At 33.1% G+C, this 26,309-nt stretch overlaps 2 protein-coding genes across 2 annotated transcripts in view; both read right to left on the bottom strand.

Moving 5' to 3' along the window:
• LOC138700939 (farnesol dehydrogenase-like) overlaps window positions 1-26,309 on the bottom strand; it is a 77,929-nt gene that overhangs the window by 28,704 nt on the left and 22,916 nt on the right. The window lies entirely within an intron of this gene.
• On the bottom strand, window positions 19,164-21,953 carry LOC138702175 (uncharacterized). Its single transcript, XM_069829781.1, has 2 exons — window positions 21,829-21,953; window positions 19,164-20,976 (listed from the first exon to the last, which is right to left on the bottom strand). The coding sequence occupies exon 2, from the start codon at window positions 20,974-20,976 to the stop codon at window positions 19,225-19,227; it is 1,752 nt and encodes a 583-aa protein (XP_069685882.1). The 5' UTR covers window positions 21,829-21,953; the 3' UTR covers window positions 19,164-19,224.

Here is a 26,309-nt window from a genome sequence, read left to right as displayed (position 1 = left end):
GTTTCACTGCATAATTTAGAGGGTCACCAGGATTGTGGCAACTATGCAATGTTGGGACGAGGGGACAGGATGGAATTGTCAGAGTTGTTTGTGTAGCAAGCCATAAATCTATAAGTGGGTGTTCAAAGGAGCCACCGAACTGCACTCCTTGAAATAAAATAAGGTATACAAATAGAACGGAGTTTGCCTCCAGTGAGTGAGAGGGTGGGGGTTGTAGGTAGGAAGCGAGAGAAAAGCACTGCGAGCCACAATGTGCTCGTGAGTCGCATTTTCGCCGCGGCAGCAGTAGATGAAAAAGCTGTCAGAAAAATATTAATTCAATACCCATATATTGTAAACGATTTAAGGGAAACTAACTAAAAAAAGGTTGTGTGCAATATACACAGTGGACCAGAAAACGGCACAAAATTAGAAATACTCTATTTTCGGAAATACACAACATTAATGTATAATGAATACACTGTTGGAAAGAGTAGACTTTAAAGATGAGCAGGACTTTTTATTATGTTTTTTGAGACTCAATTAAAATCTTATGGAGGTCAATACACAATGATGCGAAAAATGTGGTTTTTGAACACAATTTATTACTTGAAGATGCAGAAACTGAATGTTGGTAAAATTAATAATAATTAATTATCTTTCAAATAATCAAAATTAGAAATGATGCTCTATATGACCGCCATTTGCCCGCACAACCATTTGTAGGCGTCTTCTCCATGGTCCAATAGCACTGGATATCTGTCTTTGATCAAGCCGGTCCCAACATTCAAGAAGGCGTTGTCTTAAATGTTCAGTATTACGAATTCTTGTTTTGTAGTAAACTGCTTTTTGTAGTTGACTCCATACAAAATAGTCCATAGGATTAAGATCTCGTTTGAAACTCCAGCGGAAACCATCAGAGAATCTGAGAAATGCGATCTTTCACGCAGTAATCTCTCAGGAGGGATATCATGTCCGTATCTTGCTAATCAATCGTTGTACACTTGAAACAGACCATTCTCGCTGAGCGTAGTTCCCTACAATTTGACGGGCAGATAAATTATCATATTGGTGCAAATGTTTAATGAAAATCTTGTCTTCGTTCGTTAAGCGACCCATTATTCACGAAACGAGAACTCGAAACGGAAGAAAACAAATGATGATAGCACAACAAACGGCTTGGCCTGCTGGACTCGTAAGACCATAATGCTTAGTTCGGCATAAACGATGGATTTTGCACTGCCTTACAAAAAATAAAAAAATAATGTTTAATAAATGGTAAACAATTAAATATTACAGCACTTTCCCGGTCTACAAGGACTGTGAAATTTGTCTGTGAAATAAACTTTCAAGCGAAATCATTAGCTACTGAAATATAACCATTTAAATTTTGTGCTTTTTTTTTTCGCCCACTATGTATTTTTCATTTTCTACAGTAGGTTTTACTTCCTATTTATTTATAAATTAATTTCTTTATCAAGTAATTGTTTTCGAACATTCGTTTTTCTGTCGCAGAGGACCTATAAATTGGCTGACCATGTTATTTGCTTATTGGTATGTTATTTCGTTTCTAAAGATCTGTATAGCGGTAAAGAGCTGAACGATCAGTAATAGTACATTATGCAACGAGCCTATAATGGTAGTAATTAAGACGCAAGTATGTTTGTTTATGAAACGAGCGCAAGCGAGTTTCATAATTTTCATACGAGCATCTTAATTACCATTCTAGACAAGTTTCATACGACTTTTTATGCTCGACCATATTTCTAACTTGAAATTATTCAAAAGTAGGTCATGTTATGGTTATGTCAGTGAGTAGCGAACTGACCTGAATTGTGAGATGTGCGCAGACGCGAAAGTATTGATTTTTTCCGAGGCCGAATTTCATTGACCTTGGCAGAGAATAAGATGAAGATTACTCTGATATAACCTGGAAATTGATTTAGAATTGAAAAACGAGATGACAAATTGAATTTATTTGAATATTATTTACAATTAACGCTAATTATTATAGTAACAGAACATAACCTTCTGCGACAGTATTGGATTTCCAGCCTCCGTGACTTTTCGCTAATTCTCTTTCGATTGCATATCCGAGAATAATCGATACTTGCGGTTTTATAACGGTACAAAGGTGATTTGTCATTGGCTGAACACCTGAACTTTAATGAATAGGTGTACTTTAATGAGGTGCATTAAAGGGCTACTGCCAGGTGTATAATTACTACATTTCGGCATGGTCGAGCATAAAATCTATTAATAGTACATTATGCAACGAGCCTATAATGATAGTAATTAAGAATCGAGTATGGACATTTATGAAACGAGCGCATGCGAGTTTCATAATTTTCATACGAGCTTCTTAATTACCATTATAGGCGAGTTTCATACGACTTTTTATGCTCGACCATAAGCTTATTTCTAACTTGAAATTACCGGTATTCAGATGTATACATTTTATTTGTAACTGACAAGATCGGAAGTGACCTTGTTCTAGGTCGTGAATTGTGAGATGTGCGCAGACGCGAAAGTATTGATTTTTTCCGAGGAACAATAATGTCATTGACCTTGACGTAGTCCCGTTAAACTTGATAATATTATAATATTGATTATTGAATTCGACATTGAAAAACGAGTTGACAAATTGAATTTATTTGAATATTATTTACAATTAACGCTAATTATTATAGTAACAGAACATAACCTTCTGCGACAGTATTGGATTTCCAGCCTCCGTGACTTTTCGCTAATTCTCTTTCGATTGCATATCCGAGAATAATCGATACTTGCGGTTTTATAACGGTACAAAGCTGACTTGTCATTGGCTGAACACATGTAAGCTGAGTTATCATTGGCTGAAGACCTGTACTTTAATGAGTAGGTGTACTTTAATGACATGCATTAAATGACTGCTACCAGATGTATAATTAGTAAATTTCGGCATGGTCGAGCATAAAAAAAATAATTAAATTTTAAGTATTAGTTATTGGACTTTCTGTTAAACTGTCATCTTGATTTTAACATTTCTTATTAAATGAATTTTAGGCCTACTTAGACCTAGTTCATTTTTGCTCTATGCCAGCTTAAAATTTGTTTAATTGTACGGGCCAATTGTTTTTTTTTTGTCATTACCTCCAGCAACTATTAAGCCTAAACTTCACATTTATTTTACAAAATATAAAGTTTAACTTAGCCTTTACTTTTATTGATGGTCATTTTCGTGCTGTATCTTCATTGCATATTTCTACAGAAAAATCGGTAATATTATATCATGTATACAGATCAGGAAGAGAAAAATAAATTGGCTAAGTCGGTGGTTAACAAGAAACTGCCTACTGAAGGTTGCACAGGAAGGAATGGTGAACGGGAAAAAACGTTCGAGGCGGGAGAAGATATCAGATGACAGACAACATTAAGATACATGGATCGTAAACGGGGACTAGGAAGAAGGAAGGAAATAGGAGATTAGAGAATAGTGACTTTGCAGTGAGGAGTTTTATAATAAATTATTCATTAACTGATACATCACCCAGCTTTCATCATGATTGACAGATGGACCTTTTGCGAGATGATATCGGCATGTGTTTCTGTAGAAATGTGACGGTATTCGAGGTTGCCACAGTAACGAAAATCAGAAGCCTGGAGTTGCAATGATTACTGATATACAAAGGTTTTGCTTATTGAAATGAAAAGCGCAAAGCAGTCTCTAATGTATACAGAAACAAAAATTCTTTTAACTTTCAAAAAGTTGAAAAGTGAAATGTTGCGAAGTTACATAGTTTAAGGGTGGAATATGCCCAATAGAGTTAGGCAACATGATTATTTTTCAGAAGTCGATTCCAACGGTTCAATTATACATTACGAATCGATTCTAACGATTCGTTCACGATTCTTCCCAGTCTGCGATTCCAACTATTCTTTTGAATCGTCAGCGAACGATTCACAGGACACTTTCCTTTGCAAACCACGGGTAGAACAAAAACGTTCTACATCCATCGCATAGATGGCATAAGAGTCGGGACATTGGACTGTCTCTTTCTCATTGGCTGGAACCGTTCATTATGACCTCCATTAGTCTACAAAATTATTCAAGTTAGGGTTTCTTAATTATAATTTATCAACTGAACCTTATTATCAAGTACATTTTTTGCATTACATCTCTATTTAATCATGTAAATTTCAGGTTCTTGTTCATTATTTTTCACACTTAACAAATACAATATTTTGATTTCACTCTCGCTCGAGAGCATTCGGCACAGTTCGGAAATGTCCGCTGACAGATTACATCAAACAAGTAAGCAGAATCATGGGTTACGATACCATGCCGATTCGTTACTATTTTTTTGAACGACGATTCGTTACGATTCTTTTGAACGACGATTCCTTGATACCACGAATCGATTCTTAGGATTCTTTATTATTAATCGTTCAAATGAACGATTCGTTCACGAATCGACCCAACTGTAATGCCCAATGTCTCTGCCATGGGCTACAGGACATTCCAGTGCTATGTGCGATTGAAATTTGGACAAAAAGAACAAAGAATCCATTGCTGTGCGATGATTTGAACAGACCTGAAATTTGTCTGAGTTAGTCAAATATTTGTTTCTCAATTCCACTTGTTAAAATATTTGCCAGACATTTTGTTTCCCACCTAACTGTTAACTTACTTGTATGCATTAATTTGAACATTAACTTAGCGACATTTCGTGTGGGTGGGAGTGTACACACAACAGCTGTTGAACACAACGTTGGCCATGGCGCCGTACGTCAACTCTTCCGCAGTCGTGTCCTTGGCATAGCCTTCCTGCTGCTGGCAGTCTTGTCTCCACGCTTCCAAAACGGACCGATTTGTTTACTTGGTACTCGACACAAGTGCTTCAGTGTGACGCGCATTACCTCCGCATTGCCTTTCTTTTTCTCTCTTCTTGCCTACTTTTTATCTCGTCTTCTTATCCTTGTTCATTTTTTCCATCGTTTTCCCCATCTGTTTTCTTTCTTCCCGTCTGATCTTTCTATATGGGTCATTCCATTGTTACGGGTGTGAGACAACATATTTACAGTTATATTGTCTAAAAGACTTGAGATTATGTCAGTTTCCTAACTTGTAGATAGTTGAAAAAGCTGTGATATAACCTCTAGTTACCTAGATGTTGATTCATAATAAAATTATGAAATCCATATCTTTTGTCTACGAAAAGGGGGAGGGGGAAGACTAAATGTTACGGATGTAACAAAATTTTCAGTTGTCACTCAGCATTCATGTAGTTCTTTTAGCATTTCTGCTAATTGGTATGTTCTGAAAGAGTATACTTTTTTTGTATCTTTTAATCTTTTAGAACTAGATTACCGTTTTTAAATTTGGATTTCCGTTTGACCAAAGACATAGAGAATATTTCTAACATACAGTAAGGCCTATTACGAGTGTGACAGAATAGCCTAATTAAAATATGAAATTTCAGTCACTCCCTCTGTTCCAATTAATTCTTTTCCAAAATATGGTATACATTTAAATATTTAAAAGGTCAAAATACAACAGTGTTCATAAGTGAAGATTAAAAATAATGGAGATAATTACTACAGTTGTCTGAACACTATTTATTGATAAAATAAATAAAATAATAAAACTGGTTAGAAACCATACATGTTTCGGGGGCTATGCTCTCCCATCTTCAGTGGTTGTACCACGACTGCAACAAGAGAATGGAATATATTATTGTATTATATATATCTTCTATAAGATATCATTTAACAATATTTAATAACTATTCTCAAGTTTATTTTTTATTAAGTCTATAATGAAATTTCAATTCAATACATTAGATCATTTTACTTTTTAACGATATTGTCTCAGACTTGGTATTTTATAAATTTTATAATTTTGTAACATATTCAATATCTTTATACATTCCATTCTCTTGTTGCAGTCGTGGTACAACCACTGAAGATGGGGGAGCATAGCCCCCGAAAAATGTATGGTTTCTAACCAGTTTTATTATTTTATTTATTTTATCAATAAATAGTGTTTAGACAACTGTAATAATTATCTCCATTATTTTTAATTTTAATGGTATACATTTGTTAAAGTTCTCAGTAATATAATGTAACTTTAATATATATTCTAGATACTTATTTGGTTGATAAATTAACATAAAAAATATAAAAATTAGGTGAATTTCATTCTGTGTGATGTCAAATTACTTACTTACTTACTTACAAATGGCTTTTAAGGAACCCGAAGGTTCATTGCCGCCCTCACATAAGCCCGCCATCGGTCCCTATCCTGAGCAAGATTAATCCACTCTCTATCATCATATCCCACCTCCCTCTAATCCATTTTAATATTATCCTCCCATCTACGTCTCGGCCTCCCCAAAGGTCTTTTTCCCTCCGGCCTCCCAACTAACACACTGTATGCGGACTATTCCATACGAAATCGATCAGTAAAAAACCTCGCATTTTTTTATACTCTAATTTTTTCCCTACTTATACAAGGTGCTGAGGGGAGTGCATTTTCAAAAATATACTATCGAAAGTCAAACGGTTTTCGTATTATTGAGCGACAAATTTAGCGTATTTTATAAGAACAAGCCTCTTTCAGCGCTCAGAACTCTGGAACCATTTACTGCAGAACATTGAACGAGAGCTCATTTTGAAGCTGACATTTGCTAGGTTATGTTAAGAAGTAATACTTATTTTCATTGTACACAGAGAGACAGATAATCTGATTTTACTTGCTTTTAGGCTTTTTGGCCATTTGTAAAAATGTAAAAAAATATATTGAGAAAAAACCTTGCATTATTAAGAGGGATTCGGCATTGTTTGCTTAGTGGTACGGCAATAAGTTTCGAGGGTGTTAAATAAATTATTTCCACACGCCTGGACTTGAACGACGCAGTACCACACGCACTGGCCGAGAGCTGAAGATAAGCGAACATTGGGCGTCATTTTACTCTGTGTTTATGAAAACTTGTGATAAAGCTAGCCCAGCTATGCGCTACTAGACGAAACATCACGTGTTTATGTGTCCTGGCCTTGCTTGCCTCGGCTAGCTCCCGCTGGTTAGTTCACGCGCGTACTATTTATTTTCTTTATTTGATATTTTCAATACTTTCTTATGAACGGTGCACCAGTAAAAAATATGTGTTTATTTGTACTTTCAATGCGGAATCTAACCATATATTTTAAAAATATTTTTTCGTGGCCAAAGGCGTCTTAACGAAGAAAAATCTAAATTTCTCCATTTCCATAAAAAGTAAGAAAAACTGTTTACATGTCAATATAAACTTCAATTTCTCAGCATCAAAATAAACCATGATTTTGATCATTGGGTGAAAGGGTTTCGGAGCCACAACAGTTTAAAGTTGCTAATTTTATGAAAATACGATAAATTTAAATATTTTTAATTTAAACACTATGAAGTTCTGATGCCTCAAACTTTGCACAAAGCATTATATCACAGTTGTCTACGGACAGAAAAAGTTTAATTGTATTTAAAAATTGCAAGGTCAATTTTCTCTATATTTCGGTCGATTTGAGATGGAATAGCCCATGCATTTCTGGATTCTCCCATACATGCTACATGCCCTGCCCATCTCAAACGTCTGGATTTAATGTTCCTAATTATGTCAGGTGAAGAAAATTTGTCAAATTAATTAATTAAAAAAATTGTTCAGAGACAGGCCTGTTAACATAAAAACTGCAATAAATTATAACCCGTTTTTATATGACTGTTGTGCCTTAGATGTTCTATTCAAAATTGACTGGGTTGGTGTTACATTTTCTGCAACAGGAACACAACAGCAAATGCCCATTTGATTTCTGTTCATAGTAAACTATTTAAATATTATAGTTTGATGCACTACAGAAGATTAGAAACATTCACAACTGCACTGTCTGATAGTTCCTTCAGTACTGAACAAAGTACCACACCGCGAAACATTTCATGCGCGCATGCGAAAGAATAAAACTTTTGTTTCTTAGTCTGCCATATTTTGGAACGGAGTGAGTATTTTGTTGTTATTTCTCCAAACATCTGAAAATACAAGTAATTAAAGATATAAAAGGAAAAAAATGTAATCACATAGTTTTACTGTTTGATTTTACTGTGAAAGTTAATCATAAAAAAGAACTGTCCAGACTTGTTTACAACTCCTGGATATTCCACTTGTTTTAACTACGACAGAAGCGTTCTCCATAGATACAGCACATCTTCCTTCTTAGGCCAGACCCACGAACTCCCACTACACACAACATAGGAAAGAAAACCACGATTGACATTATCAATGAACCGGTAACCTTCTCTTTTCGTCTCTACGCAATATTGTTAATTGTCTTCCATTACTAATTTATTTCTGTCGCTATCTCCTTCTTAAACATAAATCAACTTCCTTTCTTTTATCCATTTATTTATTATTGCATTAACTGAATCTGCCAGCCTTTCATCAATTTATCATTTTGTTGTTGTTTGTTTTTCTTATTTTCATTTGCATTTCTTCTTTCAAATGTTCTTTATTCTCTCTGACTCTCTTCTTTCTTTTGTCTATGTTCTTTACCTTTTTATTTTTCTGTCTTTCGTCCTTTCTTCCCCATTTCTTTCTCTGGTCTCATTTCTTTCTCTTTTCAACTTACAATAATTCTCTTTTTATCTGTCTCTTTACTTATTTCTCCTAACCATTATTTTCTTTATGTGTATCGTTTTCTTATCCTATCTCTATCAGTAGACCTAATTCAATCATAAATCCATCCATTAATTCAAATTTCCTTTTCCCATTTTTATTAGCTAGTTTCTTTCGTTCTTTCTCTCTCTCCTTTCTTTTTTATTTCTCTCGTTCTTACTTTGTTACTCTCTTTTTTTCTTCCTTACTTTGTTTGTTTGTTTGTTTCTTTTTTTCTTTCTTTCCTTCTTTCTTCCTTTGTTTGTTTCTTTCTCTCTTCTGACTTTGTTTGTTTCTTTGTATCTTCCTTACATACATACATACATTCTTTCTTTCTTTCTTTCTTTCTTTCTTTCTTTCTTCTTTCCATCTTTCTTACATACATACTTTCTTACTTTCTTTCTTTCTTCCTTCCTTACTTTGTTTGTTTCTTTCTCTCTTCTGACTTTGTTTGTTTGTTTCTTTCTATCTTTCTTACATACAGACTTTATTTATTTATTTATTTTTCCTTCCTTACTTTCTTTGTTTCTTTCTCTCTTCTAACTTTGTTTGTTTGTTTGTTTGTTTCTATCTTTCTTACATACAGACTTTCTTTCTTTCTTTCTTTCTTCTTTCCTTCTTTCCTTCCTTCCTTCCTTCCTTACTTTGTTTCTTTCTCTCTTCTGACTTTGTTTGTTTGTTTCTTTCTTCCTATCTTTTTTACATACAGACCTTTCTTTCTTTCTTTCTTCTTTCTTTCTTTCTTTCTTTCTTTCTTTCTTTCTTTCTTTCTTTCTTCGTTACTTTGTTTGTTTCTTTCTCTCTTCTGACTTTGTTTGTTTGTTTGTTTGTTTGTTTGTTTGTTTGTTTGTTTCTATCTTTCTTACATACATTCTTTCTTTCTTTCTTTCTTTCTTTCTTTCTTTCTTTCTTTCTTTCTTTCTTTCACTATTGCAGTCATGTATTCCATTAATCCTTTATTAAATTTGTTAAATAAGAAGTAGCTATATTTTTCATTCTATCGGTCATTTATGCATTTATTCATTAAGTCCTTAATTAAACAAATATTCCTTCAATTAATTAATTATTCATCAAGTCATTTTTCCTCTTCTATTTCTGTTCTTTAACTCCTTGAGGCAAAGTGGCTTCATTTCAATCCATCACACTTCCTATTTTGTTTTAATATCTTGAATTTGTGTCACAGTGGCTTCAGATAAAGCCACCTCCTAATTTGTATGCAAATTTATGAAAAAATATAAATTGTTTGCAAATTGCATCCCTGTTTTGTGTATTTTTTTCATTGAGCAATATATACCTCAAATTTGTTGATTACGAATTCTGCGCCTCTAAGGGTTAATTAAAGTAGTCTTTCTCTCACTCTTATTTCCTCCTGTCTATCTTTCTTTCTCTGTTACTATCTTCTTTTTCTTTCTTCTCCCGTTTTCCATTAATCTTCTCCTACTCTTGCTTCCTAATTTCTGTCACAAACTTAGTTTTTGTAGGACATTACTTGAGAACCCTGCTTGTTTAAGTCAGTGTATGCTGTAAACCAACATAACAGAAGTAGAAAGTATGTGCCGTATGTGATGCTGGTGAGATTCAGTACACAGTCACCGCCTCGTAACGGATTCGACAGCGGCCTGTGCTTATCCAGGGTAAACAAAGGTGCGAGCGATTACGTAACATACTTGGACCACGTGCACGAGGAGAGGCGATATGAGCAGAAAAACTGCACCTTGGCCTCTGTGCCAACCACGTGTCGCACAGAAACCTATCAGAGAAATTCCCTGAGGAATTAGTTATTGTCTATAAAACTGTTTCTATTCTTGATTGTGAGTTCTTATCCGTTGTAAATAGTCACAGATGGAGTGGAATCGTTGCAAAAACGTGACGTGCAGGTTTTAGGGTACGTGCTACAACTTCTGGCCCTTACTTGTTAAAGGACTAGCAAGCATCACAATTGTAGCTTAATGAGTATTATCATGACATTTATATCAATTCTAAAACAGATTTTGTGATTAGAAACATGATAGGCCTACTAAAAACTACTGGTGCTAGAATGTACGAGTATAATTGAATCACTAAATATGAAAAGGGAATAAGTCACAGTTTTGGAAAAAATGAGTTAAAACTGTAGTCATACTATTTTAGGTATGTTCTTCTATTCTGCATGAAAAGGTAACAGGTCCCGCATCTCCTTAGTCTAGATTTCAACACTTTAATTTTCATGTTTACTTTGAAAAGGGGCTTAGTCCACGACTTGTTCCCTTCTCATAAGAAATTCAAGTTCGTTATTCCTGCCATCTAGAGGAGAAGAATACACTTCCAATAGAATCCATTGGACGAACCATCCCCACCCATAAAAATATAAATTTTAATATTTCACAGTATTTCACGTGTGTGTATGACAGCTCATATTCTGGCAGAATTATGGCATATGAGAACAGCGATGGTTTGATCTATCACACTTTTGAGTTCTTGTCAAGGAAAAATGTTATTCCCAATTTTCCCATAGAACATATGCAACATGACGACAGATTAACACACTCAAAATTGAGGACATTAAGAAACTGGTGAAGTTCATACCTGAAGAAGTGAAAGAATTCTGGAATGAGATCTTACAGTGGCCACTACTGATAAAAACACTGAAGATTAATAAGAAAATTGAAAATAAATAGTTTGGTCAACAGCTTTCAATGTTTCTATATGCTACTTTCTACTATTGTTCATAAATTGGTACACAATACAGTTTTTGTATTCAAAAATAGAAATAACGATACATTTTGTTTAATGCTTTACAATATATTTCGTTAGATATGAAAGGGGAACAAGTCCACACACAAAAATTGTTTCTATAAGGCAGGATAAATTGAGAAATAGACATTTTTTTATATAAATATCTTGTGTAGTCACGACTGGTTCATAGAAATATTTTTGATGCAATTTGTTTATATTTCGTTGTCTGCAGAAGTTATTTATATTTTTCTCAAAACTAACTGAAGGTGACTTATTCCCTTTTCGTATTTAGTGATTCGATTCTTGTGTGATTTTGTGCTAAAGGTGTCAGATATCAACTATCAGGCTTGAGGAGTCTCACAGAAGCCAACCTGATGAGGTGGACGCGGAAAAAAATCCATATCTATGAGTCGACCGATCCGCACTATAAAAATGCCTACCATCTTAGGGATATAGAAGTTATTGATCCGTTTATTGGTGCAAGAGGAACAACCACCACGCGTCTCCTTTCTTTCTGCAAACGCTCTGAAATGCCAACTACAATCATTAGCCGTAGCATTATCAAGATAAATTTTGTGACGTGGATTACCAAGAGTGGGCAAAAATTGTCTACCAAATTAAATTTAAATGTATTATTGTGTTACTGTTTATCACTGAACAATTACCTTCTTTTTTTAAGGGGAGACGACAATATTTTTTGGTGAAAAATGAGTAAACTAAAAAAAAAAAAAATTCTTTACAATACTCTGTGATATGTGTGGAATGCATTGTATAACATTTTGTGGGTATTTGTGCCCTTGTCAGATGTTGAGACGTCATTTTTAAACTTCTTGCGCTATGAACTTTTAAATCACACGTCTCCTTTCATTGTTGTTTCCGGTAAATTAAATTTTCAAAAAAAAAAAAAAAAAAAAAAAATCTTTAAAATACTCTGTGATATGTGTGGAATGTATTGCATAACATTTTATGGGTATTTGTGCCCTTATCGGATGTTGAGACGCCATTTTTAAACTTCCTGCGCTATGGATTTTTAAATCACTCGCCCCCTTTAGCGTTGTTTCTGGTAACTTCATTTTTTTGCTACATTGCCAGATAAAAATGGATATAATTTCTGAACTATTAAAGATACATGCATGCAATTTAGAACAGACATTCTTTACTCTAATAGAAAACTTTTCTCTGTAACAGAATTTTGTTAATATATTTCAGTTTTTAAATATGCCCGTTTGTTTGCGAAAAAGGAAATAAAAAAGTGTTATTAAATTTTAATTGTTTATTTTACAAACGTAGGGACTAATATCAAAATTCTGTTACAGATAGATTGTAGAGCATGCTTTTGCAAGTACATTGTAAAAAATTGTTTGAATCTATATTTAAAAATGGTATTTTTTTTTTTCAAATTTAGGCCCCCAAATAATTTTTTCAAAATATTTATATTTGGTTGAGTCCCTACAGCTATGAGCTCTCAACACACAAAAAATTAATATTTTACACCAAATAGGAAAAAAGTTAAAAAAAAATACCATCCTCTTCCCTTAAGATTTACAATACGTTCAATTAAATTTAACTAGCAAAAATTTTAAAATACTTAAAAAAACATACAATTTTTCCATTCCAGTGATTCTACATCATTTTTGAGCAAAATGCTCCAGCACATACAATTTTTTTTTTTTTTTTTTTTTACAGAAAGTAAGTCCACTATTTCCACATCTGCCACTGGTTTTGGTGACATAGTGAACAGTTTTCTTGTTGGCAGCTAGAACTTCAAATAGAACTGGATTCACCTTCACCAATCACTTCTGTATTATCTTCCTCACTGCCACTTTCTTTCTCTAACTCCGCCGGTAAATCAGTTGCCAATAGCACTATAATCTCACTTTCAGCCAAAACATTAGACCTACTACTATCCACAAAAGAACTCATGTTTATTGTCTGTACCCCTGAATACAACTAGATTTGAATAAGCACCAAAAAACAAATTTAAAATTTACTAACTCAAGCTTCCACACTGCGAGAAACTGGTAAAGTGAAGTATTGAAACAATCAGCGACTTTAACGGCATTGAGAAATTTGACTATAATTATGTATGTATGTTCCGCCTTTGCTTATCATACAATTAAATGGAGAAACTAATAAATCATAATTTCATTAACGTTTTCGGTACTCATGTACCATCTTCAGATGTATGTATATAATGCTAATTGTTAACCAAGCCTCTAGGTGCATGTGTCGTAAACTTAAATCATCAGTGTTTTTGTGCGTACTGTGCTATATCGATGAAGTGTTGTCACGATTGAATAAATAATTACCTAGCTCTTATATACTATTTGTTGGTACAACATACTATCAAAATTAAAAATTAAAAATTAAATGTTTCAGTCAATGTTTAAAACACTATTTAAAACTGTTTAAAAACACATAGTTTATACATCACTTGTTGTGCGGTGTTTGCCGATGTGAAGTTGAATGATACTAGCATCAAGCACGAGCAGACCAACACGCGGTAAAACTACACGCCAGGCGATACTAAATCCATGGACTTGACAACCTTCAATTTGTTTTAACAATCATCTATGGGTACAAATCACAGCAATGCCATTAACTATTATAGAAGTACCACAACATCACTTTCAGCAAACATAGCCATGCCAACGATATCACGTCTAACTCAACGCCAATAAACAAGATCACCACAACTGCCTCATTCAACTTTACATCGGCAAACACCGCACAACAAGTGATCACCAACTTCACATATTTAAAGTGATGTATAAACTATGTGTTTTTAAACAGTTTTAAATAGTGTTTTTAAATAGTGTTTTAAACATTGACTGAAACATTTAATTTTTAATTTTTAATTTTGATAGTATGTTGTACCAACAAATAGTATATAAGAGCTAGGTAATTATTTATTCAATCATGGCAACACTTCATCGATATAGTACAGTACGCACAAAAACACTGATTATCTAAGTTTACGACACATGCACCTAGAGGCTTGGTTAACAATTAGCATTATATACATACATCTGAATAAGTACATAAGTACCGAAAACGTTAATGAAATTATGATTTATTAGTTTCTCCATTTAATTGTATGATAAGCAAAGGCGGAACATACATACATAATTACAGTCAAATTGTGATAGCTTATCGGTATACCTTCAATATGGCATTGAGAAAGTTACAACAATGGACAAAAATCACAGATTCAAACTTGAAAATGTTTAAAAATGTAGCTGTCATGAGTAAAATTTACCCACCAACAAATACTTCAACATTAGTCTGTTATATTTCAAATCTAAAACAGAATAAAAATGTAAACTTATGCTTTATCATATTAGAAACAAATAGAGGGAGGGTGAAAATTATTGCCAGATTTCATTTATTGGGAGAAATTTTATATAATAAAAGGGTGGGCAATGGTAGGGTAATGATAGGGTTAAAGGGGTAGCTGTTGAGTCATTGAAGCTTTCAATTTTTATCATACACCATCATCTTTGTTTCACGTCCTGAGCTACCTTTCTAGTACCAGTTTCTTTATCCTTTAATCAACAGTAACCTCACTAGAGGTTTTGATTTATCTAGAGAAAATCAAAACTCGAGTGGGATTTAATTGACTATTGCACGATTAGAAGAAATTATATAAAGAGTAGAAGAACTCTAATACAATATAGTATTGACCTACTGAAATTCTATTTCACTAATGTCAGCTTCACCAAAACGTTTGGATGAAGCCGCCATTTTCAGTTCATTGTCTATGCTGTAAACGATCGCAAAGCATGTTTTGTAGTACCGTAAGGAATTTGCAGTTGGAAAAAAAAACAAATGGTAGGGAGGTAATAAAATCAGAAGAAAGTATATAGAGATTTGCAGAAATAAAGTACTCTAATACAATAAAATAGATATAAATTAACTTACTGAAATTCTATTTTACTAATTTTACCTTCACCAAAATGTTTGAACGGAGCCGCCATTTTCAGTCGATTATCTATGCAGAAAAAAAAAATGACTATCGCAAAGCATGTTTTACAGTACCATAAAGCATTTGCAATTCTAGATAAATTTGTTGAGAAACGAAGATAAAAAAAACAAATGGTAGGGAAGTGATAAAATTAAACAAATGCTAGCAAAGCGATAAAATTGTGCGATAAGCAGCCATGATTGGTTGAAAGACGTCTTTTCGTACCATTTTATTGGTCAAAAGTAGTACGACGTAGTAAAAGTGTAATTGTCACGTTAAATTTATATTGATTACTATATTACAAAATTCTTGATTTCTTAGCATGTTTTATTCGATTTCAATATTATTCCCATTATTATTTGTCAGATGGCAACCTCATAATTTGCGGGAGGCATGAATTAATAAAATTAAATTAGACCGAATCACTTACTTTTTTAATTACACGGTTCCCCTTTTGTGTAGAATACTAAATTAATCTTATTTCGGTACGTAGTAAATTATTTAATTTATGTATGTATGTATGTATGTATGTATGTATGTATGTATGTATGCATGCATGTGTGTGTTTGAATAACGTCGATAAGTTAGATTACGTCGTGCGTGGACGTCGACAGTTTGTACGCCCCTACAGTAATATAGTAGTTTTTTTCGCGTCAATTATAACGTAATGAATGCATACACACATACGAGAACAGTCCGGGTTATACAGCTCATTGGCATCCTGCAAAGCGGCATGTGCAATCCTGTACTGGCCATTCTCTTCATAACTTTCCCTGACGTTCTTTCGCCCTTTTCCTTGTGGCTTCCAATGATAAAAGTTCTTGTAAGTGTCTTTTCCTTCACCTTCAGTACAGGTTAAAAAATAACTTATGCATCATCCCCCTCGACGTGCCGTGTAAATGATGATATTCTGTTAAACTTGCATGGTGCTCTTCATAGACATTTCGATAGCGTACTAAGCTACCCCGGCTATCGACTGGTTACTTGTACGGGATTCATATCATATCATATATCATATCATATCATATCATATATCATATCATATATCATATCATATCATATCATATCATCATATCATATATCATAAATCATATATCATATCATATCATATATCATATCATATCATATCATATCATATCATATATTATATATCATATCATATCATATATAATATATCATATATCATATCATATCATACCATACCATACCATAGCATATCATAAATTATCATATCATCATATCATACCATACCATACCATAGCATATCATAAATTATCATATCATATCACATCATATCATATCATATATATCATATATCATATATCATATCATAGCATATCATATATCGTATCATATATCATATCATATCATATCATATCATATCATATCATATATCCTATCATATATCATATCATATATCATATCATATCATACCATATCATATCATATCATATATCATATCATATATAATATCATATCATATCATATCATGTCATCATATCATATCATATCATATCATATCATATCATATCATATCATATCATATCATATAATATATCATATATCATATCATAGCATATCATATATCATATATCATATATAATATATCATATCATATCATATCATATTCATATATCATATCATATCATACCATACCATACCATAGCATATCATAAATTATCATATCATATCATATCATATCATATCATATATCATATCATAGCATCATATATCGTATCATATCATATATCATACCATACCATATCATATATATCATATATCATATCATATATATCATATATCATATCATATCATATCATATCATATCATATCATATCATATCATATATATCATATCATAGCATATCATATATCGTATCATATCATATATCATATCATATATCATATCATATCATACCATATCATATCATATATCATATCATATCATATCATATCATATCATATCATATCATATCATATCATATCATATCATACCATACCATATCATATCATACCATATCATATCATATCATATCATATATCATATCATATCATATATCATATCATATCATATCATATCATATCATATATCATATCATATCATATCATATCGCTAACACAGGTTTGTGAATACGAAAAACGTTAGTTCGCTGATCATCCACCGGAAGCCCGCGCTAAGAATATCTATGAATACGGCCCGTAAAGAATACGTGAAAAGATTAAACAATTCTGACAAGAAATGGGGAGGGGGCAATATCGCCCAGCACTGCGACCTGTTACGATCTATTGCGCTAACCCTCAAGCTAGGCGCATTCCCAAACCCACACCTAAAGTTCCCTGCGTACCCAGGTTTAGAAGAGGCAACTCTACTCGTCCTAGGCCAGCCCCCTCCGTGCGTCGCCAGTCGGCTATCGGGGAATGCTGTGGAATGATGACGAAACGGAGAAATGGTGACGGAATGATGTGAATGCCAAAACATGGGGAAAAACGGGAGAACCGCGAGAAAACCTCCAACTGCGACCTTGTCCTTCAATGAAATATCCCAGACCTGACCGGGACTCGAACCCGAACTGATAGGCTGAACGCCTGACCACACAACCACCACAGGGGTTTGACAAGGAAACGGACTTGTGTGCATGAAACATTAGAGAAAGAAAGAAATTTAAGTAGACTACAATGGAAACAAATGGTCAGGAAGGTGATAGTATCTCACATGTTTTATGCATTTTGTAACAATTCATTTACTTTATCATGTTGGAAGCGATATACCTACTTTTTTATTTTTCTCAAGTTACAAGATACATAGAAAATACAAAAAGTATTTAGCTGAATATATATTTACATAAAACAGCTACACAACATATAATAATCAATTCTAATAGGCCTATTCTTATCTGTTTACAAAAACCTGCATATGCATTTAACTTTTATCCTAAAATATACTACTTCGGAATGAATGAATATTTCTTGACAAATTGACTAGTAGATACTGAATATGAACAAAACCCTTGCAATAGTTTAGTAGAAATCGCTGTACATAGGTCTACTAAAATAATTATATTTCATGCACATCATTTCCTGATAAATTGACTCGTAGATACTGAATATGAACAAAATCCGTCCAATAGTTTAGTAGAAATCGCTGTACACAGACAGACTAGTACTAAAATTATTATATTTCATGTACATCATTCCCTGATAAATTGACTCGTAGATACTGAATATGAACAAAATCCGTCCAATAGTTTAGTAGAAATCGCTGTACACAGACAGACTAGTACTAAAATTATTATATTTCATGTACATCATTCCCTGATAAATTGACTCGTAGATACTGAATATGAACAAAATCCGTCCAATAGTTTAGTAGAAATCTCTGTACACAGACAGACTAGTACTAAAATTATAATATTTCATGTACATCATTCCCTGATAAATTGACTCGTAGATACTGAATATGAACAAAATCCGTCCAATAGTTTAGTAGAAATCGCTGTACACAGACAGACTAGTACTAAAATTATTATATTTCATGTACATCATTCCCTGATAAATTGACTCGTAGATACTGAATATGAACAAAATCCGTCCAATAGTTTAGTAGAAATCGCTGTGCACAGATTCCACAGACTAATACTAAAATTATTATATTTCATGTAGGCCTACATCATTCCCTGATAAATTGACTAGTAGATACTGAATATGAACGAAATCTGTGCAAAAAAGTAGATAGGGCCTATTTTTCATAATGAAACTCTTTCTTAATACAAAATACATCTGGGCGTGGGAAGCATGCAATACTATGTCCTGACAGATGAAAATGCTGCCACAAGCTGTTCTGATCCGATTTTCCCCAATGATACGGGGTAAACTGGATCAATGCTGGGGTAAATCGAGTCAGAAAGAAATTTCACTTTTTCCACATACATATTCCACATACGAACTGTTTACGTCCAAAAGCATTAACACAGCGTTCGTGGTACCACAGTTTACATTTCTGGCACTGAATCCAATCACCTGCATGACTACTTCTGTCATCGTTGTATGACATTTTGCAGAAGTTGCAGACCGATTCTGTTTCATCTTCGTCTTTTTGCTCTTCGGTCTCTTCATCTTCTTCACTTGAATCGCAGATAATGTTAACACTCTGCTTCTTCTTTTTTATATCCCCCTTCTTTTGAACTCTGGCGATTCTCTTCTTAGTTTCGGCCGCCTTGGCTTTCAGTTGAGAAATATTCTCTGGTGAAGTTAATACCAAGGAAGTAGGTCTGATGGTTTTCCTACGTTTCATTGGTGTTATCTTTGCTGGAGATGGTAACAAACTTCTGACGTCTTCATGACTAGTGGATGCTTCAGGTGTTGCGGTAGGCCTACTGAGTTGCGATGAATTGGGGGGTTGCTCAGGTGATTTTGGTTCTGGTGACACATCGTTTAGGCCTACTGATGAGTTGTCTTGGTTGGGTCCAAATTCTGATACGAATTTGTGGCTTGCAATAGCTGTTCTGTTAAGTGGGTAAATGCCAGTTACTTCAAAGCCCTTTACTCCATTTCCCACTGTTGCTGCAGAGTCCCAGGCTTTTTTGAAAATACTGCCGAAACTCAATTTTGATATTGCTCTATTTGGATTAGAGTGCTGCCATGACGTTCCGTGTGAATTGTAATAGCTCTTCAGTGGCTTGAAAATGCAGACATCAAGGGGCTGTAGTGCATGTGTTGTGTGTGGCGGTAAAAGCAAGACTTCAATGCCATATTTTTCGCACAAATCAGCTGTTGCAAACGAAGTGTGAGAATGATGTCCATCCAAGATGAGAATTACTTTGCCTGGCGTTCTATGCTTATTAAAATGCTTCAACCATTTTCCAAAAGCTTCTTCATTCACCCATCCAGATTCTGTCATGCATACCTCTGTTCCTGCTGGCATGTTGTCGCTGAATTCAGCTCTCATCCTCTTCCCTTTAAATATTACAAAGGGCGGGATATATGCACCTGTGGCTGAAACACACGCCATAACTGTCACATTTTCCCCACGTTCCACATTCGTCAATGAAACAACGTCACGAGAGCCTTTCTGAGCAACAACATTAGGCGGCTTATTGTTCATAGGTAGACCAGTTTCATCTTGATTGTAGAGGCACTCGGGTCTTCCTTCAAGATTGCACTCGATTGTCAATTTCTTTAATTGCTCATAAAACTGGTCCACATTATCACGTGTCATCCCATTAATTCTAGCTCGGGAAAGACCTTCGGATTTCCTAAGTGAAAGTTCAGGGTTACGTCTCAAAAATCCCTGAAACCAATCTTCACCTGCCATTTCATTTTGAATGTTGAAATTGTGTTGGATTTCACGTGTAGATACGTATTGGTATGCATATTTACGGACAGTTTTTGGAGTCAAACCAAAGCCTCTCTTGGATAAATATATCAATCTTGTCGCTAGTGCTCGTTCAACATCAAGGGATAACACAGGTTTACGCCCTACCGTCAACACTGGGGAATCTTCAGAAGCAGATGTTCTTCGCTGAAGTGTTGAGAAGGGCACGCCAAAAACGTTTGCTGCTTTTCTTATGGAATACCTTCCCTCCTTTATAGATGTAACAGCTTCCTCCATAGCAACTTTTGACCAAGAACCATGTGTGGTTTTCTTAACATAAGTACGTGGCATCTGAAAATAGCAATATAAATTAGTAAGTTTGACGTTTTGTAATATTACAGTCTATCACTGACGCATTTATAATATATCTATCTTTCTTTCATGCTACTCGACTAATTTGTTGAATAAATAAATAAATAAATAAATAAATAACAAGAAATGAATAAATAGATAAATAACTAAATAAATAAGTAACAAGAAATGAATGAATGAATGAATGAATAAATAAATAAATAAATAAATAAATAAATAAATAAATAAGAGTAAATTAGCCTATAGGCCTACTAAATAAAAGGAGTAGGTCATTTGTACATATTTTAAAACTGTCATAGTGTCAACGATTTTCTCGTGTTAGCAGCACTGCAATTTGGGACACTATGCTCTACTTGGCATTAAATGTCATTAAATATTATTATATTCGAGTATGACCCATCAATTATTATACCCGTAAACTGTTAGGTTAAAAACGTATCTGTGTGATAAACTATTACAATAGCCTACTTGTGCCTCACTTCCATTCATATTGCGGGCCACCACTGAGTCGCGACCCACCATTTGATTAACATTGTTCTACAGCACTCATGGAAAAGTGATACGCTACTATATATACACAAACAGTGTGAAGAAATTTACCCATCAATGAAAAGAAATAATGATCCGCTTTACCCCTCTAGAAGAGACCCGAATTACCCCAAATTGCATGTTCAATAAATGCAATCAATGCATGTTGTTATTACATAAAAGATGCAAGTTTATTTAATAATCCTACTTATTGATGTGTATATTAAGATAGAAAGTCATTGGACTTTAAGTAATACCATAATAAATGCACTAAATGCTTAAAGTTGAATATGTAATACTTACATCAGACGATTGTTTAGCGAGCAGTCAGCAACAGCACCAACAAAGAACACATCCAAACCTCAACTGCAGCTCGTCCTGGGCTGGCAGCATGAAGTAGTCATTTCTTCTGGTAGATGTCAGCACATCCTTGCCAGTGGAGCGATTTCTTTCTGTTTGGTCGACAAGTCATAAGCGCGTAATTTAAAACAACCCGATTTTCCCCGTGACCCGATTTCCCCCGGTCTACCCTACATCATTCCCTGATAAATTGACTAGTAGATACTGAATATGAACGAAATCTGTGCAAAAAAGTAGATAGGGCCTATTTTTCATAATGAAACTCTTTCTTAATACAAAATACATCTGGGCGTGGGAAGCATGCAATACTATGTCCTGACAGATGAAAATGCTGCCACAAGGAATTGTGGGGAATAATAGGCCTAATAATAATAATAATAATAATAATAATAATAATAATAATAGGCCTAATAATAATAATAATAATAATAATGTGAAAATTCAACACAGAGGTGTAAGATTAGTGATACCTCACGTGTGTGAATGTCCAGTGTTTGTTTACCCCTGTTATTCCAAGGCGAATTGAATGTTTTAATAGCGTCTTAAAGGAGGAAGATCAGATTCCAGGCCCGTCCTACGAGTTTCGCATAATTAATGGTTCAGTCACGTGACGTATGATTTGCAACGAATCTTATTGGGCGAAAGGATATGGAATGTGCAGAATTTCAGCGGAAATGGCAATAATAAGGCAGTGCAATCTCGTCTGGAAATTTGACAATTTAGTTATTATCTGCTGGGCGTTGAAAACCTATTGTCTCAGAATATAAAATGATATTACTGCTAAATGCAAAATGAATTAGTGCTTTCCGATATACTAAATGTTATTATGCTTAGGATTTAAACAGAATCTGCAATATACACCATACAAATGAATTAATGAATACATGGATGGATGAATTAATAAATGAATTAACTAATTAGTAATGAATGAATGGATAATAAATTAATAAATGAGTGAATGAATGAATAAATAAATGAGTAAAGGAATGAATGAATAAATAAATGAGTAAAGGAATGGATGAATGAATGAATGAATAGGTAATGAGTAAAGGAATGAATAAATAAATGAGTAAAGGAATGAATGAATAAATAAATGAGTAAAGGAATAAATGAATGAATATATAAATGAGTAAAGGAATGAATGAATGAATAAATAAATGAGTAAAGGAATGATTGAATGAATGAATAAATAAATAAATGAGTAAAGGAATGAATGAATAAATAAATGAGTAAAGGAATGAATGAATGAATATGTAAATGAGTAAAGGAATGAATGAATGAATAAATAAATGAGTAAAGGAATGAATGAATGAATAAATAAATGAGTAAAGGAATGAATGAATGAATAAATAAATGAGTGAATGAATGAATGAATGAATAAATAAATGAGTAAAGGAATGAATGAGTAGGTAAATGAGTAAAGGAATGAATGAATGAATGAATGAATTAATGAATGAATAAATAAATACATGAGTAAAGGAATGAATGAATGAATAAATAAATAAATGAGTAAAGGAATGAATGAATGAATAAATAAATGAGTAAAGGAATGAATGAATGAATAGGTAAATGAGTAAAGGAATGAATGAATGAATAGGTAAATGAGTAAAGGAATGAATGAATGAATAAATAAATAAATGAGTAAAGGAATGAATGAATGAATAAATAAATGAGTAAATGAATGAATGAATGAATATGTAAATGAGTAAAGGAATGAATGAATGAATAAATAAATGAGTAAAGGAATGAATGAATGAATAAATAAATGAGTAAAGGAATGAATGAATGAATAAATAAATGAGTAAAGGAATGAATGAATGAATAAATGAGTGAATGAATGAATGAATAAATAAATGAGTAAAGGAATGAATGAATGAATGAGTAGGTAAATGAGTAAAGGAATGAATGAATGAATAAATAAATACATGAGTAAAGGAATGAATGAATGAATAAATGAGTAAAGGAATGAATGAATGAATAAATAAATGAGTAAAGGAAGGAATGAATGAATAAATAAATGAGTAAAGGAATGAATGTATGAATGAATGAATAGGTAAATGAGTAAAGGAATGAATGGATGAATGAATGAATAAATAAATAAATGAGTAAAGGAATGAATGAATAAATAAATAAATGAGTAAAGGAATGGATGAATGAATAAATAAATGAGTAAAGGAATGAATGAGTAAATAAATGAGTAAAGGAATGAATGAATAAATAAATGAGTAAAGGAATGAATGAATGAATAAATAAATGAGTAAAGGAATGAGTGAATAAATGAATAGGTAAATGAGTAAAGAAATGAATGAATGAATAAATAAATAAATAAATGAGTAAAGGAATGAATGAATGAATAAATAAATAAATGAGTAAAGGAATGAATGAATGAATAAATAAATGAATATATATATATACAGGCAGATTAAGTATAGAATTAAAGAGATAATTAACTAAATAAATAAATGAGTAAATGAATAAATAAATAAATAAATAAATAAATAAATTTAGAAGTGAATAAATACATAAGTAAATAAATAAATCTAGAGATAAATCAATAAATCTAGAAAGAGACAAAGAAATTAATGAATGAATAAATGAATCCAGGCAGTGAATAAATTAGTCCGAAATAAATAAATAAAAATAAATTGTCACAATTAAATATGTAACTATATTATTTTTCCACAAAATTTAAAATGTGATTAGTAAGATAATTCCAAGCGAGCGCCATACAGCTATTCAACCAGCTCATAATATAACCAGCTCACTGACACTCGATTGGCCTATGAGAATCTGATTATACTGATAGTGCATAACATGGTGCTCTAAAATTGAAACCCGATAATTTTTTTCTCTCACGTTCATTTGTTTATCCTTCGTTCATATTTTTTTTTGCCATCATCTCTACTTCGATAGTAAGCCTGTACTCATGCATATTCATCCCAAGAAAATATCAGCAATCAAACGCTGACTCTCAACATAGAACAGTTAACTAATTATAATATCAATTGTACCATTAATTATTACAAATAAGAGTTGATGGAAAGAGAGTTAATAACATTATTGGGTTATTAAGCCTATAACCTTAAGTTTAATGTTAAAAACCTATACTCATGCATATGTGTATAACCTCAAATGTTTAGCTTTGTTCTGTAATTCATTTGTTTTATTCCCATCATCCCTGCTTCATTCAATTAAGGTAGAGAAAACACGCATTCCTCTATTGATTATGTTGCTATAACCTGAAATGTTCAGTTGTTTTTAAATAAATTACATTTCAGACATCCGCGTTGTTCTCCTTGCAATAAAGATAATAAAATTTGTGTCTTTGCGAAGATGAAAGAGGTAAGTCACTGCCATGAACATGAACAGTATAATTATTATATTATTAAAATTCCAATCAAAATGGCATCTTTTTCGCTTCGGAATTATCTCCCTGAATACAATTCGTTGTTTGATGTTTTCTCTGTGATAATTTAATTGAGCTTCTGAACTTACGTATGTTATCATAAGATAATCATGGCAACATACATTCGTTAAGCTCAATTAAATTATCGAGAAACTATCAGCACTCATTGTGTTAAGGAAGATAATCAACATATTGAATTAAGATGGTCATGTCAACTAATTGTGATGGGCAGTAGGGGAGACTGTTGTACCTCTAGCATAGTGTACCTTTGAAACATTTTTTGTTTTTAAATTTTTACTGCTACCTGGAAGACTCAAACTGAAGTAGATTGTAGAGAAAGCCGCTAAGTAGCTCTGGTCGTAGTTTCAGTTTGATTTACTGCAAAGTGTGAGTTCCGTGGACAAAAGAAGTATTTTTAGTACCAAAAGTAAACGTTTCGTTCATTGATATATGTGTTCTAACACAAAACCACATTGTATTTGTTAATATCTTTTAAGTACAGTGTGTTCCCTATGATCTGGTGAGTAATAACGTATTTTAATTTCCATGATTTTTTCGAATCTCTAATTTTGGGAGCCATATTTGTTTAAAAGTGCACCCTATTGTACCTTTGAACACAAAACATCTTGTACCATGGAACATGTTCCAAGGTACACCATAGTATCGTTTTTTTATTTTAAGATCATGTCACGAAATAAGTCTGGAGATAAGAGGCCCCAATTGATCCGGATGTCTTGGAGAAAGCTGTTGAAGCAATTATTGGTCATCCAGGAAATAAAATATCAATCAGAGAAGCCTGCTCTGGTTTATGAATGCAAATACATTTTAAATATGTCAGTTTTTACAGCTATATTCCGACCTATATTCCACGTTTTCCAACTTACAAGAGGGTCTGTTCCAAGGTATATGAACGTGTTGTACCTTTGAACACATTACATATTCCTTCTTTTTATTTTTTCCAGCCTTAATAGATCTGTAAAGGACGAAAATACGTAAGGGAAATTGTGAAGGAATCTTC

Source organism: Periplaneta americana, chromosome 6 (assembly GCF_040183065.1).
Source record: "Periplaneta americana isolate PAMFEO1 chromosome 6, P.americana_PAMFEO1_priV1, whole genome shotgun sequence".
NCBI lineage: Eukaryota > Metazoa > Arthropoda > Insecta > Blattodea > Blattidae > Periplaneta > Periplaneta americana.
This window is presented reverse-complemented; position numbering and strand designations above follow the sequence as displayed.

Excerpts from the sequence above, each read along its gene's own strand:
- LOC138702175 (XM_069829781.1), bottom strand. The coding sequence starts at position 20,976 with ATGCCACGTACTTATGTTAAGAAAACCACACATGGTTCTTGGTCAAAA.